The sequence below is a fragment of the Podarcis gaigeae genome, assembly GCF_964106915.1.
Source record: "Podarcis gaigeae genome assembly, chromosome: 5".
In the NCBI taxonomy this organism is placed as follows: Eukaryota; Metazoa; Chordata; class Lepidosauria; order Squamata; family Lacertidae; genus Podarcis; species Podarcis gaigeae.
The window spans coordinates 17,644,898-17,664,291 of NC_139681.1; the positions used below are offsets into that span (position 1 = coordinate 17,644,898).

The window sequence follows — 19,394 nt, forward strand, 5'->3', positions numbered from 1 at the left end:
TTCAGTGCTTTCCCAAGCTCCAGCTGGTTCTCTGGCTACAACCCCTTTTGGTTTCAGGAGGACAATGTGACAGTATGGAAGTGTGTTAGACTTGGGCCAGTAGAACCTGAGTTCAAATCCCCACTCAGTTATGAAGCTCACTAGCTGATGCAAGACCACCCAGTATCTCTCTCAGCCTTAACCTATTCCTGTGTCCTACCAGCAAGCAATGTGTCAATGGAAACAGCTGCAAGGGCTAGACTACTGTTTCCCAAACTTGGGACTCCAGCTGTGTTTGGACTACAACTCTCATCATCCCTGACCACTGGGTCCTGCTCTCTAGAGATCATGGGAGTTGCAGCTCAACCACAGCTGGAAACCCAAGTTTTTTGGGGGGAATGGGCTAGACTCCAAAACGTTTCTCAAACATGGGTCCCCCGGCTGTTGCTCGACTACAAGAAGAGTTTGGATTTGATATCCCACTTTATCACTACCCGAAGGAGTCTCAAAGTGGCTAACAACCTTCTTTCCCTTCCTCCCCCACAACAAACACTCTGTGAGGTGAGTGAGGCTGAGAGACTTCAAAGAAGTGTGACTATCCCAAGGTCACCCAGCAGCTGCATGTGGAGGAGCGGAGACACGAACCCGGTTCACCAGATTACGAGTCCACCGCTCTTAACCACTACACCACACTGGCTCTCCCATCATCCCTAGCTACCAGGACCAGTGGTCAGGGATGATGGGCATTGTAGCCCAATAACATGTGATGGAGAACAACAACAACCGGGAAAAGATAGACGTAACATTTTACAAGGACAGGAAGAAATACCACGGACAGAATAATTGCCACACACACAGGAAGAACAAGGATATAGTTTGAGTGCCTCACTTGTAGTTCTATAAATTATTTAATGTGTCAAGCATGGATGGAAGTTATTAATATTGCAGTTGTTGCATAAGGGATTATTATTTTGACCGGAATGTAATTGAAATTAGTAAGATTTTGGAATGCAGAAATAAAGAAAATCATCAAACTATCAAAAATAGCACGTGGGTGTGTGTGCACCTGAGTTATATAATTCGGTATTTGTATGATTGGTATTTGTAATTGCATTATAATTTGGTATTGTTATAGTGAGGCAATCATTGGATTGTAACTGAAAAATGAATAAAAATTGGTTAATTGGAATGATACAAAGTAATCAGGAAGAGGTGTGACTGCGGCAACCACAATAAAGAATTAATGCAACCATAAGGTGGGAGGGATGCGGGTGGCGCTCTGGTCTAAACCACTAAGCCTAGGGCTTGCCGATCGGAAGGTAGGTGGTTAAGATCCCCACAACGGGGTGAGCTCCCATTGCCCGGTCCCAGCTCCTGCCAACCTAGCAGTTCGAAAGCACATCAAAGTGCAAGTAGATAAATAGGTACCGCTCCAGCGGGAAGGTGAATAGCGTTTCGGTGCGCTGCTCTGGTTCTCCAGAAGCGGCTTAGTCATGCTGGCCACATGACCTGGAAAAACTCTGCGGACAAAAGTCGGCTCCCTTGGCCAGTAAAGCGAGATGTGCGCCGCAACCCCAGAGTCGTTCATGACTGGACTTAACTGTCAGGGGTCCTTTACCTTTGAGGAGGGAGGGAAGGAAGCCGATTAGCTCATATGAGCCAAAAAAAACGTGAAAAATCCAGGAAGGATGTATTTAAATATTGTAAAATGAAAACTTAATAAAAAAGGAAAAAGGAATAAAAATTATCAACAACACAGCAGCAAGGATCCTTTTAGCGAAGTATTGGAAGACACAAGAACTACCCACACTGGAAGAATGGCAGACGAAGGTGATCGACTATATGGGACTGGCGGAGATGACTGGCAGAATCCATGACCAAGAAAAAGAGACGGTGGAAGAAGATTGGAAGAAATTTAAAGTATATCTTAAGAACTGTTGTAAAATTCATGAGTGTTAAAATGTCAAGGGAAAATAAAATATAGAATTACAGCTGTAACTGATTAAGTATGAGAAGAAATTATAATAAGAAGATGGTATTAATGGATTGGGGTGAGGAGTTGCTGAAAAAAAGTTAGAACAGGGATGCAGAAAAGGGGAGGTAAGGGGAAGTCCGGGAAACAAGGTTTATGAAAAAGAGGTTTTGAAATGATACATGTTTATATGTTCTTGTTTGTTTATGTGTGTGTGTTGTTTTGTTTTTAACTTGTGTTGAAAATCAATAAAAAATTAATTTAAAAAAATATCAACAACATCTGGGCACCCAAGTTTGAAAAAAAAAAGGCAGTCTTTGGGAGGGGCTTCTTTGCTCCCAGGTAAGCTCATCCTGGGAGGAGAAGTTGCATCCCACCTCGGCCCCCGACGGTTTTGGGTCGACGCGCAAGAGGCCCCTCGCCTCGCTCACGTGAGGAACCCGGAATAGCGCGCGGCGTCAGTTAACACGGGCTCTTCCGCCTCGGGATCAGCTGACGACAGCTGGGCTTCCTCCCAGGGCATTTAATTGCAGGCGCAGCTGGGGAAGGCTGAGGAGCTCTTTTTCGCGCCTTTTTTTTCTTTCCTCCCCCCCTCCCCCGCCCGTCGCGCTCCTTCCCCTCAGCCCACCAGGGGCGGCCACCTTAGGAGAAGCGAAAAGTCCCCTGAGGAGTCTTGCCTCTCCCTTGAGTGGGGCGTGTGGGGAGAGAGAGGCAGCACATTTTGGGGGCAGAGATGTCAGGGGTCGTGGTAAATGGAACTCAAGTAAGTGCCTCCCCACTCACCCACCTAACCCTATTTGTTTGACAGAAACACTTGGTTGGTTGGGGGGGCGGGCGGGCGGCGTCTTTCGTTTCAGCGTCTCTCAGTTTCGCTTTCTTATCCCGCCCCCCTTCCTTTCTCAGCCTCTGCTTGGAGTCCTTTAAAACTTCTCTCTCGTGCTTCCTATTACCCAAAACGCCTGACTTCTCTCTCCCTCCCCCAACGCAACGAGGAGAAAATGAAGAAGGGGAAGAATTTCCCCTCCCTTTTCTCCTCATGGCGTCAGCCCCCCTTGTCCCAAGTCATGGGTTCAAGCTGGGTATGGGAAAGCTCTCTCAAATGACTATTATTATTATTGCATCTAAAGGGGAGCAATTCCTGCTCATTACAGCTGTTTTGAACTTTCAGGATGAGACATAGTCATGACTGGTGGTTGAAGACTTCCTTTCCTCTTCTCTTCTCCTGCCTCCCTAAGCAATAGATCACAGCTTCTATAGCCTACATATAGTACAGTGGTACCTCGGGTTACATATGCTTCAGGTTACATACGCTTCAGGTTAGAGACTCCGCTAACCCAGAAATAGTGCTTCAGGATAAGAACAGAAATTGTGCTCCGGCGGCGCAGCGGCAGCAGGAGGCCCCATTAGCTAAAGTGATACCTCAGGATAAGAACAGTTTCAGGTTAAGTACGGACCTCCAGAACGAATTAAGTACTTAACCCGAGGTACCACTGTAGTGGTATTTAAAACGAGAGTCATCACAGTGTCCCCCTTTTTGCTCTTCAAAATATGGCAACCCTAAATAATAATAATAAATTTCATTTCAAGAAAAGGTGCCTAGATATTCTGTTGTGGTGACCATAATCTCTGTTTAAAGTGCCATTTGGCAATTAGCTTATCTATGTGAGTTTCTTACACTGCAAGTAAGTGTGCACAGGATTACGGCAGAGCTTTCCAAACTATGTGTCGGGACACGTTAGTGTGTCAGCTGCAGTGTGTAGGTGTGTTGTGCAAACGCTCCCCACGCTCCTCCCAGGGCTGGAAAGGGGTTAGTTTACCCTCCGGTTTGCTAGTAAAACTGAATTACTGTGTCATGAAATGATGCAAAACTGAATTAAAGGTAAAGGTAAAGGTACCCCTGCCCGTACGGGCCAGTCTTGACAGACTCTGGGGTTGTGCGCCCATCTCACTCAAGAGGCCAGGGGCCAGCGCTGTCCGGAGACACTTCCAGGTCACGTGGCCAGCGTGACAAAGCTGCATCTGGCGAGCCAGAGCCGCACACGGAAACGCCGTTTACCTTCCCGCTAGAAAGCGGTCCCTATTTATCTACTTGCACCCGGAGGTGCTTTTGAACTGCTAGGTTGGCAGGCGCTGGGACCGAGCAGCGGGAGCGCACCCCGCCGCAGGGATTCGAACCGCCGACCTTTCGATCGGCAAGTCCTAGGCGCTGAGGCTTTAACCCACAGCGCCACCTGCGTCCCCTGCCAACCTAGCAGTTCGAAAGCACCCTCGGGTGCAAGTAGATAAATAGGGACCGCTTTCTAGCGGGAAGGTAAACGGCGTTTCCGTGTGCAGCTCTGGCTCGCCAGAGCAGCGATGTCACGCTGGCCACGTGACCCGGAAGTGTCTTCGGACAGCGCTGGCCCCTGGCCTCTTAAGTGAGATGGGCGCACAACCCCAGAGTCTGGCAAAACTGAATTACTGCATTGCAAAATGATGCATGTCTAAAAAGTGTGTCACCAACATGAAAAGTTTGGAAAGCTCTAGAGTACAGGCTTGGTATACTCTCCTATGAGGCTGTTTGTCAGACTGAGTGTGAAGCAGGGCTCCTGTGCCTAATGCATTAAAGGGATTTAGATGCAACTTCTCCCATCGAGGTACTGCAGTTATAAGAAGCTTTACCTGCCAAAATTCTCCCTTTCTAATGCATGTATTAAACTGTCTTAATGCAGCTTGGGAGCTCTACATGGCTATGGTGTTCTGAAGCCTCAGACCTCTTTAGTGTGCCTGAGCATCTGTAACGTTTCCTGAGTACTGTACAAGGCCATGGGCATATGTGAGAATCTCTTACGTCTGTAGCCTCATGTATTTTCTATGAACTTAAGGAATAAACAAACAGCCCCCCCCAATAGTCTTAGAAGGTGATAGATTGCAAGTTTGAGTGGAGTCTCTTCTTCCTTTCCTTGGAGGTAACAGACATAAGCAATATTTGTGTTCATGGGTTCCCAGACATCACCTCTTTGGAACAGGGCTGTGCCCTCAAACTCTTACTGTTGGGGTAATGTCCTCTAACTGTTGCTTTAAACTTCACTGTGGATGCAGAGTATTTATTTATTTATTTATGGCCATAGGCCCATACAGGTAAAAACGACACATAAATAACAACTTGTGCACGTGGGAAAAACAGCCGCTAAAACACCACTATAACAATAAAATACTATAAGATAGAATGGCATACTACGCCTTAGTTAGCTTGTAGTGCTCCTTGGCGTCGCTTTTGGGTAAGGACAGCGACCAGGAACCTTGCCACTTTCAGGGTCGTATGAGTATCCTTATCCTGCAAGATTTGGGCAAGGTGGGATTTTGGTGGGGTACCCTCTAGTTTCTGTATGATTGATCCCAACAAATTTGCCCGTGGCACATTGAGCAGGGGCCAAGTGAACATAATGTGCTGGAGCGACTCCGGTGTCTCCTTATCACATTCGCACATGGCGGGGGCTTGGCCCTTTAAGAATCTATGTCTCAGGACATTGGAGGGAAAACGTTGAACCTCGCTTTGGTGAAGGCCAGTCTATGGGCAACAGTCGAAAGGGAGGAGAGGTATGATGGAACGCAGTAAGTTAAAGTGATGCAGAGTATATATTCCGCTTACTAGCAGAAGGTTTAAGTTTCTCTGACCCACAGATAAAATGATCAAAACCAAGCATGCTCTTAAGGTCTCCACTCCCATTACTGCTAAAGGGTCTGTGCATGTCTCATATGGATAAGGAGCACGTGTAGAGTTTTGTACACATTGCTTTGTATGCAACAACACTGTAATATAGGCCAGCTATTTTATCTTGACTGTTGCAGGTGGGAAAAGCCTGAGGAAGAGTGGCTTGCCTAAGGGCCACTTACTGAGTTCACAACAGTTGTAAGATTTGGACCAAGGGGGCTTCCAGCAAGCCCATTGAGAAAGGCTTGCTTTCTTAACACGTTTTGCAGAATGCACTTTTGCCCAGGTGGTAATACTAATTATTATTCCTGCCATTATGCTGCAGCCGCTACCAATGTCCTCATTACAACATGCTGCACTTAAAAGCCATGTGTCCATGGGGAGGGTCCGATACATGTTTCAAATCAGTTGTGGGGAGGGTCCGATACATGTTTCAAATCAGTTGTGGGTGCTGACATAGTTACGCTGAAGTTTTGCTTGCAAAACAGAAAATAATAAAATTGCACATAGCTGTCATGAAATTAAATATGGTGTATGTGTGTTCTTTTTATTTTGAAAAGGGGGTTTACTGCCCATGCCTCAACTTCCATTTTCAGCATAGTAGTAACCATTTTCAGGTGTGTATGTTTGTTCTTTGTTTCTGCAAGATAGAAACATACTTAAACAATACGCAAAGATACCTACAAACTATGTATCACTTTTCTTCCTTTTTTTTGAGAAACATTTTGCACGGATTACAAAAACATCTGAGGGTAGAGGAATAGACTTTTCTTTGAGATAGCAACTAATGAATTACAACCATAAAAGAGCTCTGCTGTACCAGACGAAAGAGCTTTACTGCCTCTGAACATGGATGTTCTATTTTTGCTAATAGCTGTTGAAGAACCTATGTTCTCCACAAGGTTTGTCTAACACCCTATGCTAATAGTCACCACTGTCTCTTTTGATAATGATCTATTGTGTAGAAAAGTCCATTTTCTTGTCCTAAATAAGTTGTGCTGTTGAGCAATCCTTCTCTGATCCTTCTTTCTTGATAGGCTTGATGGTCTTCACTATACAGCCGTACCTCTGCTCCCAAACACCTTTGGAGTTGAAGGTTTCGGCTCCCGAACGATTGAAAACTGGAAGTGAGTGTTCCGGTTCTTGAACGTTCTTTCGGAAGCCAAACATCCGACAGGGCTTCCACGCCTTCCGATTGGCTGCAGGAGCTTTCTGCAGCCAATCAGAAGCTGCACTTTGGAAGTTGAACGGACTTCCAGAACGGATTCTGTTCAACTTCTGAGGTATGACTGTATACATGTTAAACATTTTTTCATGATTATGGATAGGATTCATTTTAGAGCACTAAACCTTGAGCTTTCTCTTGCTTGTCACAACATTTAAAAGGCGTGGTCCCTAAAAATGAAGAATCAGTTACCATAGTTTGACTATATACATATTTGGAAGTAGGTCTGAACACATTCCATGGGATTTTTATCCTGGTAAGTGTATTTTTGGATTTCAGTCTAAAAGCCAGAACCCGTGTGAATTTATTCAGAAGCAAAGCAATATTTGAAATTCGCCAGGTGTGTTTTGCAATTGGGGCGGGTTCAATTGCCACCATGTGGAGATCTCTGGATGCCAGGCTGGTGGCTGACATCTCCATCTGGCTGGCCCCTCCAACTTTCCTAAGCTGGTGAGAACAGAAGAGCTTATTTATTGCACTTATATCCTGCCTTTTTCTCCAAGAAGTCCATAGTTCACACCCCTCCTCAGTTAATCCCTACAATGACCCTGTAAAGTAGGTTAAGAGGCTGTGATTGGCCCAAGGTCACCCAGTGAGCTTCATGAGTGAGTGGGGATTAGAACCCTGATCTCCTAGGTCGTAGTCCAGGGGTCAGCAACCTTTTTCAGCCATGGGCCGGTCCACTGTCCCTCAGACCATGTGGTAGGCTGGACTATATTTTGAAAAAAAATATATGAACGAATTCCAATGCCCCACAAATAACCCAGAGATGCATTTTAAATAAAAGCACACATTCTGCTCATGTAAAAAACACCAGGCAGGCCCCACAAATAACCCAGAGATGCATTTTAAATAAAAGGACACATTCTACTCATGTAAAAACACCCTGATTCCTGGACAGTCTGCAGGCCATTTTGAGAAGGCGATTGGGCTGCATCTGGCCCCCAGGCCTTAGGTTGCCTACCCCTGTTCTAGTCCAATACACTAACCATTACATCACACTGACCTCTTAGAGTACTTCTGCTGTGGGACAGCTATCTACAGTAAATTAAGTAGGTAAATAAATATGGGCTTGAATATGAATTGAATTAGTTTTATTCTGGATTGTTTTATTTGATGTTTTAATGTGTTGTAAACCACTTTTTTCTTTAAAATATAAAGTGGTAAAGAAATGAAAGGAATAATAATGATAGGGTTGGTGTGTGTCCTCTTTTCCAGGACATGCCCTCCTTTTCAGGGGTAAAATTTCTTTCTCGGTGGATTTCTTAAATTTCCCAAAATGTCTCTGGCTATACATTCTGGATGAGACGTAGATATGACTGGTGGTTGAAGACTTGCTTTCCTCTTCTCTTCTCCTGCCCCCCTCAGCAGTAGATCACAGCTTCTATAGCCTACATATAGTAGTGGTATTTAAAATGAGAGTCATCACAATGTCCCCTTTTTTGCTCTTCAAAATATGGCAACCCTAAATAATAATAATAAATTTCATTGCAAAAAAAGGTGCCTAGACATTCTGTTGTGGTGACCATAATCTCCATTTAAGGTGCCATTTGGCAATTAGCTTATATATCTGAGTTTCTTACACTGCAAGTAATTGTGCACAGGATTATGGCAGAGCTTTCCAAACTGTGTGTTGGGACAAGTTAGTGCAGGGGTCTGCAATCTAAGGCCCATGGGCTGGAAGCGGCCCGTGGAGGTCATTTGACCGGCCCATGAGTCGCCCCTGAACCAAGATACTGGCGAAGCGCAGAGCAGCGCAGCGACTCACTTCCGCTGTGCCAAAATTCGCTCCTGCGCAGACACTGAAAATCGTGTCTGCGCACCTCATGGAAAAATCACCTCATACGTGCCCGAAATCCAGCCCACAGAGGGATCTCCATGGGACCGATCCGGCCCAGGCAAGATAAACCTTGCTGACCCCTGCATTAGTGTGTCAGCTGCAGTGTGTAGGTGTGTCATGCAAACGCTCCCCATGCTTGCCTCAGGGCTGGAAAGGGGTTGGTTTAACCTCTGGTTTGCTAGTAAAGCTGAATTACTGTGTTGCGAAATGATTCATGTCTAAAAAGTGTGCCACCAACATGAAAAGTTTGGAAAGCTCTGGAGTACAGGTTTGGTATACTCTCCTATGAGGCTATTTGTCAGACTAGGTGTGAAGCAGGGCTCCTGTGCCTAACGCATTAAAGGGATTTAGATGCAACTTCTCCCATCGAGGTACTGCGGTTTTAAGAAGCTTTACCTGCCAAAATTCTCCCTTTCTAATGAATGTATTAAACCGTCTTAATGCAGCTTAGAAGCTCTACATGGCTATGGTGTTCTGAAGCCTCAGACCTCTTTAGTGTGCCTGAGCATCTGTATGTTTCCTGAGTACTGTACAAGGCCATGGGTATATGGGAGAATCTCTTATGTCTGTAGCCTCATGTATTCTCTATGAACTTATTAAATAAACAAAGAGCCCCTTCCCCATAGTCTTAGAAGGTGATAAATTGCAACTTTGAGTGGAGTCTCTTCTCCCTTTCCTTGGAGGTAACAGACATAAGCAATATTTGTGTGCATGGGTCCCAGACATCACCTGAAGATGTTAAGTGCAGATAGCATGAATTCCTGCCTGCCCAAAAGTGTGCACTGCTTCTTTCCAGAAAACCAGAAGGACTTGTGGTCCCACAAGCTTCATGTTCAGAGAGATGTCAAGGTTGTTTTGCGCTGTTGTTTTGATATGACTTTTCAGTGGGAATCAAAATACATTTTAGTGCTGGGAGTAGTACCCTCTGTTACTTCTTCCTGAAGCTCATAGTTACACTATGAAACTCTGTCTCACAGGTGGCAGTGATGGCTTTAAAAGAGGATTAGACAAATCCACGGAGGAGAGGGCTATCAATGGCTACTAGCCATGAGGACTATGCTCTGCCTAGTTGGAGGAAGTCATGCTTCCAAATAGCAGTTGCTGGAGGAGGAGAGTGCTGCTCTGCTGCAGGAAGGGAGAGAGCTGTTGTGCTTGGGTCCTGCTTTTGGATTTCCCACAGACATCTGGTTGGCCACTGTAAGAACAGAATGCTGGACTTACCCCAGCACAAATTACGTAAGCCACTCTCCACATCACAGTTGCATAATGTAGCTGGTGAAATGGTGCAGAGTTTTTCTTAGACTTTGGTGAAAACTCCCCAAACTCTGGTCAAGCCATACTTATGTGAGATGTACATCATTGTGGGCAAACTTAAAGTGTGGGGTTAATCTACTGCAGCTTTCCCTGGTGTCCTCCAGCTGTTATTGAACTACAACTCCCATAAATCTGGCCCACTGGGCATGTTGGCTGGAGATAATGGGATTTGGAGTCCAGCAGTTGAGAGGGTACCAGGTGGGTGAAGGCTTCTTTACTGCATTGGGTGAGTGCTGTCTTCAGATTCTGACTTCATCATTTATATATAGGCAAGGAGCAAACTTCTAAATCCTTGAACTATTTTGCTCTGAAGCAGCCTTGGGTGCTATTTTCTTAACAGATGTCAATAGTCCTACTTGTAGATTTGTGATAATGATACTGATAAAGCTGCGGCTTACTCATCTGCATAACCAAACACTCCAGGGCTTTAAAAGTCTGCTCCTCTATCATATAATTGCATACCACTGAGGTCCTGCCTATTTTCTTTTGAGTCCAAATTCCTACTGACAATAAACTCCTAGTGTACTTCCCCTGCCTCACGCTTTGGCCATAGTGAAGTTGGACACACATTCTGACTGCAGGGGAACTCGGTATTTTTAAGAACACATTAACACTTTGTGCATCTTACAAGGTTAGAATACATGCTGATCTTCAGCACATCCCTGCACAAAGTGCCTGTTTGGTGGGGACAGCTTGTCTCAGTCTACTTGGTGCCCACTGAACCTTGTAAATTGGTTGGCTGGACGTGCTCTCCAATCATTCAAAGTCCATGCAATTTCTGAGACTTCTTTGTGTGGCAGCTTTCCCATATTCTAATATCCACATGGTTGAAAGCAAAACCATATGGATATTGTAAGAATAAATCTGTGAGTAAACCTGCCACACAGCTGTGCTATGTAAGTCAAGGCAACTTCTGAAGAGAGGAACAGCAGTTGTGTGGAGAAGCTGCTGGAACTAATCTGGGTTAATTTAAAGGAATTGTCAGATAAAATTCACCCCAGAGTTTCAGGCTGTTATAAGTCTCTGCTAATCTTTCTTCTTGTGCTTTCTTTCTTGGTCTGATTTTTGGCTATATAAAAGTACTTAGATCACAAACCTAAGTGCTTTCTCATGGAGGACAAATTCTACTGAAACTAGTGAGTCCCTCTAGGACATGTAAGTAAACATGATCAGGGTGGGAATGCAAACATACCTACATTCCATGAGTATCAGTGGAATGTAAGTACTTGTGTGTTCAGTAAATTTTCCCTAGTGCCAGAGTACAGGGTCCATTTGTACACACTACTTCTGTTGCTGTACTTCTATATGATGCTAGCATTTCCCCTTTGTGTTGCTACATATATGGAAGCCCTACTTGGACTCATGGGGCAATTTCACTGATTTGTAGCTTGCATGTTATGAACTGGAGTTCTTAAGTATATTCAGAATTGCTTCACCCAATAACATCAGATTTTCAAACAGATTATTTTAAGAGCTATGTGAAATGGTGGCTTTTGGTATGTGGTGGTGCTGTCTTTAGGCACGGCAGTGCCAAGCTAACTTTGTCATTGCTTTAAGATCTGTACCTTCCTTGCAACCATTGGCCTTTACTTTGTCCCCTGAGTCATCATCATCATCTTCTTCTTCTTCTTTAGTGATCACTCATAGCTGAGTAAGATTATCTTCCATGAACATGGTCTTAACAGTGAGTCTATAAGTGACTGTGGAAGCCAATTCTGGATCTAGACGTCCTTCCACAGTGGGGACATAGGTTTCTGGGTGGGAGTTGATTGTGATGAGGGTTTGCCAAACACGCCTTCCTCTTAACACATTTCTCCCTTTCATCCTGAATTCGAGCATCTTCAAAGACCATGACACCTTTGGTAAAGGCTGTTCTCCAATTGGAGCACTCACAGGCCAGTGTTTCCCAGTTGTCAATGTTTATACTACATGTTTTTAGATTTGCCTTGAGAGAGTCTTTAAACCTCTTTTGTTGACCACCAGCATTACGCTTTCCATTTTAAAGTTCAGAATAGAGTAGTTTCTTTGGCAGGCGATAATAAGGCATCCAAACAACATGGCCAGTCCAACAAAGTTAACGTTGAGTAATCATTGCTTTGACACTGGTGATCTTTGCTTCTTCCAATACACTGGCATTAGTTTGCCTGTCTTCCCAAGTGATGTGTATTGTTTTTTGGAGACACTGTTGATGGAATCTTTTGAGGAGTTGGAGATGGCACTGATAAGTGTAAACATAAGAGTAGCATCCTGTCAACCAAGGCTTGAACCAAATGCTTAAAGATCATGGACATAAAAAAATAAACAAATCCCCAGTGCCAGAAATATCATCATTAGTGTGTAAGTTCTGACACCCTTGGTGGGCCATTGAGATTAAAGCACCTGTTTATAAACTCTCATTGGACTGGGGTTAGTCCAACAAAACAGTTTGGTCAAAGAAATAAATTTGTGTTTTTTATGCCACGTGGAGCCTTCACTCTTCAAATAGGACGTCACCAGGCCAATTTCAGTTGTGCAAACAGAATGAGGTGGCAGCAGTTATTAACTAGCTATTGTCTTTATCTGGATTTACTAACTTGAGCTCAGTGGAGCAGACAATAGAATAGTTGCTTGAATCGGGAGCTTCCCTGTGCAATCTTCTGCAGGTCTGCTCAGAAGTCCTAGAAAATTCAACTTCCAGGCCAAGATTTATAGGATTGCAGTCTTGGTTGTGCTTATACAGGGCCAGAACCCACAGTAGAAATAAACATTTCTTTTCACTTTTAATTGGGTTTGGGGGGCTGGCTGTACCTTTTTGCATTTTTTCCTGGTGTATACATTAGGTGACCCCGTGTATTTTTGAAACAGCTGGTTTTGCAGAAAGTTTGTTTACTCCAGTGCTTTTGAATATATAATTGTGGTAGCTGTGGTTGGATGTGGCAGGGAGTGCAAGTGTTTGTTCCTTGGAGGCTTTATGCATCCCTTTTGAAGTACAAAGTACTCTGAAATGGATATGTATTTAGTGGTGGGAAATTGTAATAGCACTTTTATGGTACTCTAGAGTGTTCAAACAATGAATTATCTCAGTGTTTTTTTTATTATGACTCTTTAACTTTATGCTTCATAACTCGTTTCTTGATTATAACAAATGTAAAATGAGCCCCTAATCTCACATATTTTGTAGGTAGTACAATCCTACTAACTGAATTGGCCCCATAAGGTCTTGGGACTACTTTCTGTTGGACTTCATTTGCAGGGTGGCAGCTCTATCATGAAATGTCTTCCTGGCCAGAAAGAGCAGTGGTTGTTGGTAGAAAATACTGAGTTTACCTAGCACCGCTCTGTTCCAAAGAGCCTTGTGTATGTGTGATGGCAAGTAGAATCATTCTCCCTGCCCGCACTTCTAAGGAAGACCATTAAGGTTGCAATCCCACTTACCAAGGAGTAAGCCCCATGAACTCAGTGTGATGTTACCTCTGAGTAAACATGTATAAGGGTGTGTTGCCAATGCCCGCTAAATATAGGACTGGATGATGTTTAACAGAGGTGTCACCATCTGTTGAGTAATGAGATGTAATGGTGTCCTTTTTATTTAAAAGTGAACTGATTTCCCCCCCTCCTGTGCATCCTACCCCCAGTTAACTTTGGTCCAGTGCCATATCTAATGTAAGCAGTGCCTATAATTCCATCATTAATTTATGCTTCTGAGTTAATGATTCCCAGCTGGCAAGCATATATTGCCTTAATTAAATCAAGCACCTTTTTGCATTCCCTAAGAGGGCAAAGCTGGACTCTTTTTTCCCAGAGAGGGTGAGAGCACCTTGCTAAAAATGGAACGTATTTTTATTTTATTTTTACGTATTTATGAACACTTTAATAAAAATATGTAAGTTTTAATGAAAATATAAGAATAAAATTAGCAAAAAGTATCCATAAAAACATCAAGAATAGAGATTCTCTTTTGACTCAACTAATCTCTGATATAACACTTAAGTGATACAGCTCAGACTGCCCCAGGAAGCTTCTCCACCTGTAACTCCTGTTATGTAATGGCTGTCATGTCATAGCCAATGCAACCCTATCTATGTGCACACAGTTGTCTCCAGTAAAGATTCAAAGCAGTGTACAGTGGGTTACATATGCTTCAGGTTACAGACTCCGCTAACCCAGAAATAGTACCTCAGGTTAAGAACTTTGCTTCAGGATGAGAACAGAAATTGTGCGGCGGTGGTGCAGTGGCAGCAGCAGCAGCAGGAGGCCCCATTAGCTAAAGTGGTGCTTCAGGTTAAGAACAGTTTCAGGTTAAGAACGGCCCTCCGGAACAAATTAAGTACGTAACCAGAGGTACCACTGTACAGTATTGCTAATTTCCCAGATTATTGCTTTCAGTGAATATGTGTATAAGATATGCATATGTGTGCACAGACCTACTAGCATATCCGTTAACAATTTTCCAATTGTCTGCTGCCATTCACCCTAAAGGATCCCAAAGCTATTTACAAGACACATGTGCATGCAGAAGCATTTAGATTAATACAAACAAAAAAGGTTCGGCTTTGGGATTGGTTATGAAAAGCATGTTATTTCATTGCAGTTGTACCCCTTCTATGTACGTTCTTGCCCAGGAAATACAATGTGGAAAACAAACAAACCCCTTACTCAACCATAACTTAATTGGGAGGTCCTCTTTGACACAAGCATAGGAGGCCTAACATCTGGCTCTTTGAGATTGTTCTATGTCAAGCAACTGGAAATCTGAAAACTGACACTGGGAAAGAAGGAGTTTATGTGCAGCATTTTCTCCTGATGATAAAAATATGCTGCTGTCTTTTCCAGCCCCGAAGTGGTTACATTTTTGTGTGTATTAATCTAAATGCTTCTGCATGAACATGTGTCTTGTAAATAGCTTTGGGATCCTTTAGGGTGAATGGCAGCAGACAATTGGAAAATGTTTACTGATTCTGGAGTGGGATTCCAAATAATTAGATTGAAATCTCTCTTCCTTTTGCTTTCTGGAGACTGTTAAAAGCGAGCCTTTGTCCTGAAGTAGAATTTATTGCAAAGGAAGGGATGACAGATGCCTTGAGAAGGGAGAGGAAATTGCAAGAATGAACTCTGGGCTTTTTATTTTTTCAGCTCATGTATTCACAGTAAAACTATTTTCTCTGTAGTTGACTATCTCTTTCTCAGATGAAGTTACTGAGCAAGGATGAATTAAAGGGGATGAAGTGCTACATTATCAGACTGCAATCATTTTAAGACCAGCTGAACCACAAGGGTGATTTGTAAAGTTAGGGGATGCAGTGGCAAGTTGTCATGTAGAGTAGGTTGTATTTTGAAGAACATGAAATATCATCCAAACACAACTTGCCTGACTCTTATTTTCTTGTTCTTATCTGGAATTTGAAGAAATGGAAACTTAAAAGACAAATGGGAACTCTCTAAGACCAAGTTCTTTAAAGAGTGCACTCTGAATCAAGCATAGACATTGCTTTGCTGCTTAAATTCTTCCGGACTAAATAGGGAGTTATCACAAATTAAACTTGCAAATACATCAATTTTCAAAAAGCACTCAGTCAGCCTTTTCTGGAACTTTATGTAAGTGGTTTGCTATAGAGGGATGAGCTCATATGGATTCATTGGAGCTTCTGATTAAGCACTAAAACTTCAACTGTTTTATGTGTGGCAAGATAAAATTGCAGTGTGTCTTGTACAACACCATTCATTGTTTAATAACTGCTGTATGTGAGAACTTAAGATTGGACTTCCTTTAATCTTATAAATTTTTATGTATGGCAATAATGTATTATCTTTATTAAGAGTGGCATCTTGTTGTAAACATATGTGCTCTATATGGGAAATCAGCATTCCTTTAAATTTTGATGTTGATGTATATTCGCAATGTACTGTTCCTTTTTACTTTTTATTAGTAAGAGATGTACTTTTTTGTTCTGTTTCCTTTTTTTTCCTTTTCCTTTTCCTAAGTTTTCTTTGTGTGTCTATGTTGATTTTTAAACCAATAAAGATTGAATTAAAAAAAAAAAATTTTTGATGTTGTTAACTAAAAATCTTGCTTTAATAGGCATTGATTGCTAGGAGGAACTTGTTTTAATGTGCATTGGTGGCGGGGGGCTGCTGGAAATGTAACACCTGCTTAGGGTTGAAGTTAAAGAGAAGCAAATTGGTAGTTGGAATATAGTCATTGAAAGTGACAGAAGCCTGAATTTTGTACCTGACGATTTGCGAAAGGAACAGGGAGGGAGGCTGTAAATACATGAAGGTTGGTTTCGGAGAACAGATACTTATTTGAAACATTTACAGCGTGCCTGCCTGCTTTCCCACACTCACTTTGTATATTTTAAAACAATGTAGATGAAAACAAAAGTAGATGAACAGAAAAATGCTCCAGTTGCTACTCTTTGCCTACAAGAAACAAAATCTTTAAAAGATGGCTTCTGTAACTTCCTTCCACACTGGGAGGTACGAAACACTATAGTAGTTTCTTTTCAACCGTCTTACATAGTTGTGATTCGTATTTATTACTATTATTATTATTTCTTAAATTTCTAGACCACCCTTCACCTGAGGATCACAGGGCGGTTTGCAATATAAAAACACAAAAATATACAACACAGTAAGAAACAAAAGCAATACCTCCCACTGTTTAAAAGGCCATATATTGTTTAACCAGCCAAAGGCCTGGAAGAAGAGGAATGGTTTTGCTTGGTGCCTAAAGATGTGCAACAAAGGTACCATGTGAGCCTCCCTAGAGAGAACATTCCCCAAACAGGGAGCCGCTGCAGAAAAGGCCTGTTCTTGTTTTGCCACACTCCAGATGTCTCGTCTGGTTAGGTTCATGTTTAACTGATAGGGTATTATGGTATAAGCTGTCCTGAAGATTGCTGCCTGATTTCTCCCCCATTTTGCTGGCACCTCTGTTTGAGAACCCATTAGGTTGTATCCAGTGATAGACAGACTCAGAGTAAACACATTGAAATTGATGGATGTGACTTGCTTAGGTACATTAATTTCAATGAATCTACTTTGAGTAGTATTTATTTGGCTACAACCCATTGTCGTGGTCCAGCTGCAGATATGATAAAGTACTAATGCAGAGTTGTTACTGGTAGCCTGGGTGTGTAATGAGTACACATTTTTGTTTCCAGGTGAGAGCCTTGATTTACTGTTTCTACATTTTACATTTGTACAGTAGGTTTGCAGACACAAAGATAACAGCTGGGAGACAAACATAATTTGGGCTGGATTGGATGATACAGACCGATCACTCTCCTATGTGTAATGGCAGGGGGTGAGAGAGCACCTTATCTTGCTGCTCATGCATATACCTCAGATACCATTGTTTATCCACGTTTTAATATAATAATCACTTATGGTCTACATGTGCAAAATTCAAAGCATACAGATTCACTTTACACAGTTGATTTCTCATATAAAATTGTGTAGTGTCTATTGAGCTTACACTCACTGGATTTTCTGCATGCAGGCCCCATTGAAACATTTTCCCGTTGCTTGGATAGCCAATGGTGTTGGAGGCAAGATAAGAACACTCTTGCTCTCCACCAGGTGGAGGGGAAAGATCTGGCTCTGTAATATCCAATCCAGCCCATAGTGGTTAAGAGACCCAGGAAGCCCTCGATTCAAATCTTCTCAACTATGAACACACTAAGGTGGCTTTAGGCAGGCTGTTATCTGTCCGTTTCAATCTCTTCCATCTGTAATATCCTGAGGTAATTTAAGTGAAGTACTATGACCACATGAAAACGAACTATAGAAATAAATTGTTACTGTTTTGCAGATACTTTAATGTGTATTGGCCCTAAGAAATGTAGCCTGTCTCCTCTTCACCCCCTCCTTTACTCCCAAATTTTAGGGTGCTTGGCATCTGAACAAAATAAACTAGACAATAAAGCTGAGGCACTACACTAATGATGTTATGAAGCAGGATACTAAAAATTGCTATCTCTTAGATACTCTGCTGTTAACTCTGGAAAAGTTAATTACAATTTAGTAAATAAGTTGTTCTTGAAACTGCAAAATATCCAACTTGAGCTGACCATGGAAGTTGTTAAAACAGATTCATAATGTGACAGGTGGAGCTAGACTAATCTCAACAGTGCTAGCAGTTTATTGTCCTGACAATTGGGTGAATACTTTCATTTTGTTTCCTGCATATCTAGATTTTCAAGGCAATAGATGTCTGAAGATCGCAAATCATGCAGTTGCTAAACTCTTTTGCCCTTAATTATTATAGGTATCTTATATCGGTCAAGATTGCAAAGAAATCCCAGCATTCCTAGGAAGAAACTATGGACGCATTGCGAAAAGACTGGATCTTAGCTTCAACTTGTTAAGGTAGGTCATGCTTTGAGTTTGACCATGGAGCAACACAAATGAAGCCTTTCACATTTTAAAAAGAAAGTATTAGTTGTACTACATGTCATCAATTTCTGTACTGATGTATTGTTTACCCAATTATATGAATAGTGCATTAATATAGAGCTAGTCTGTATGCAGAAAAGAGTTTATGGTTAACACTTTCTTGGATATTTCTTTGGAAGAAGAATGAAGAGGAGATTATCAGTTGCAAGTATCATTTTGCAATGTAATGGATGCAGCTTACATTGTACAAAAAATTTGCACTATTTTTCATCTGCTTCTGCTGAAAGAAGAGATGAATGAAAATGTGTTCTCAGAACAGATCAGGAATTGCTAAGTTCTCTGAACTGTCTGAGACTTTGTTGAATCTCTTCCAGGGTGGGATTGCTTTAGAATAATTTTTAAACTCAAGTTTCCTATTTTCAGATATGAAATGTATTTATTGAACAAGCATGCCAATTTACCTATCTAATTGGTTGTTGTAGCTATAGGAATGTATTGGATTACAACCAAATACAGCCTTTTAACAACAGGAGCTTATGGTAAAAGCCATATATTCCATATGCCTTTTGCACGGCAGAATTATGTTTGCTAAGAGATACATATGCCAGGATACAAAGTGCTATCTCTTACTTGAAGGCTAGGGCTACAATCCAATGCACAAATACTTGGACATAAATACAGTTATTTACTTCTGAGTAAAATGTGCGTTTAGGAGCAAGATAATGGTGCAATCAGTGTTTTTCCCCCCATGGAATGGATATTAAATGAGTGGTCATCAGAAATAGTCATAATTTAAGACAGCATTGTAGGACTAAAGTTGGAGAGCGTACATTACTATGCTGTCCACCTGAATGGGCTCAGTGGATTATTTTGGTGACCTACAGAATGATATCTCCTGGATCCTAGTGTTTGCGATGAATTTTTAGTCCCTGGTTCTAGTAGAAAACCCACACTAATCAATGCTATATGTAACTTACTGGCTGCACTTACATGT

General features: G+C 42.2%; 1 protein-coding gene across 1 annotated transcript in view; it reads left to right on the plus strand.

The window, feature by feature from the left end:
- Positions 1 to 2,418: 2,418 nt before the first annotated feature.
- The window catches only part of LRMDA (leucine rich melanocyte differentiation associated), a 741,312-nt gene continuing 724,336 nt past the window's right edge, over positions 2,419 to 19,394 (plus strand). The window contains 2 exon segments of the mRNA XM_083738575.1: positions 2,419 to 2,714; positions 18,273 to 18,373. Coding sequence (XP_083594701.1) covers positions 2,685 to 2,714; positions 18,273 to 18,373 — 131 coding nt within the window. The 5' untranslated portion in view covers positions 2,419 to 2,684.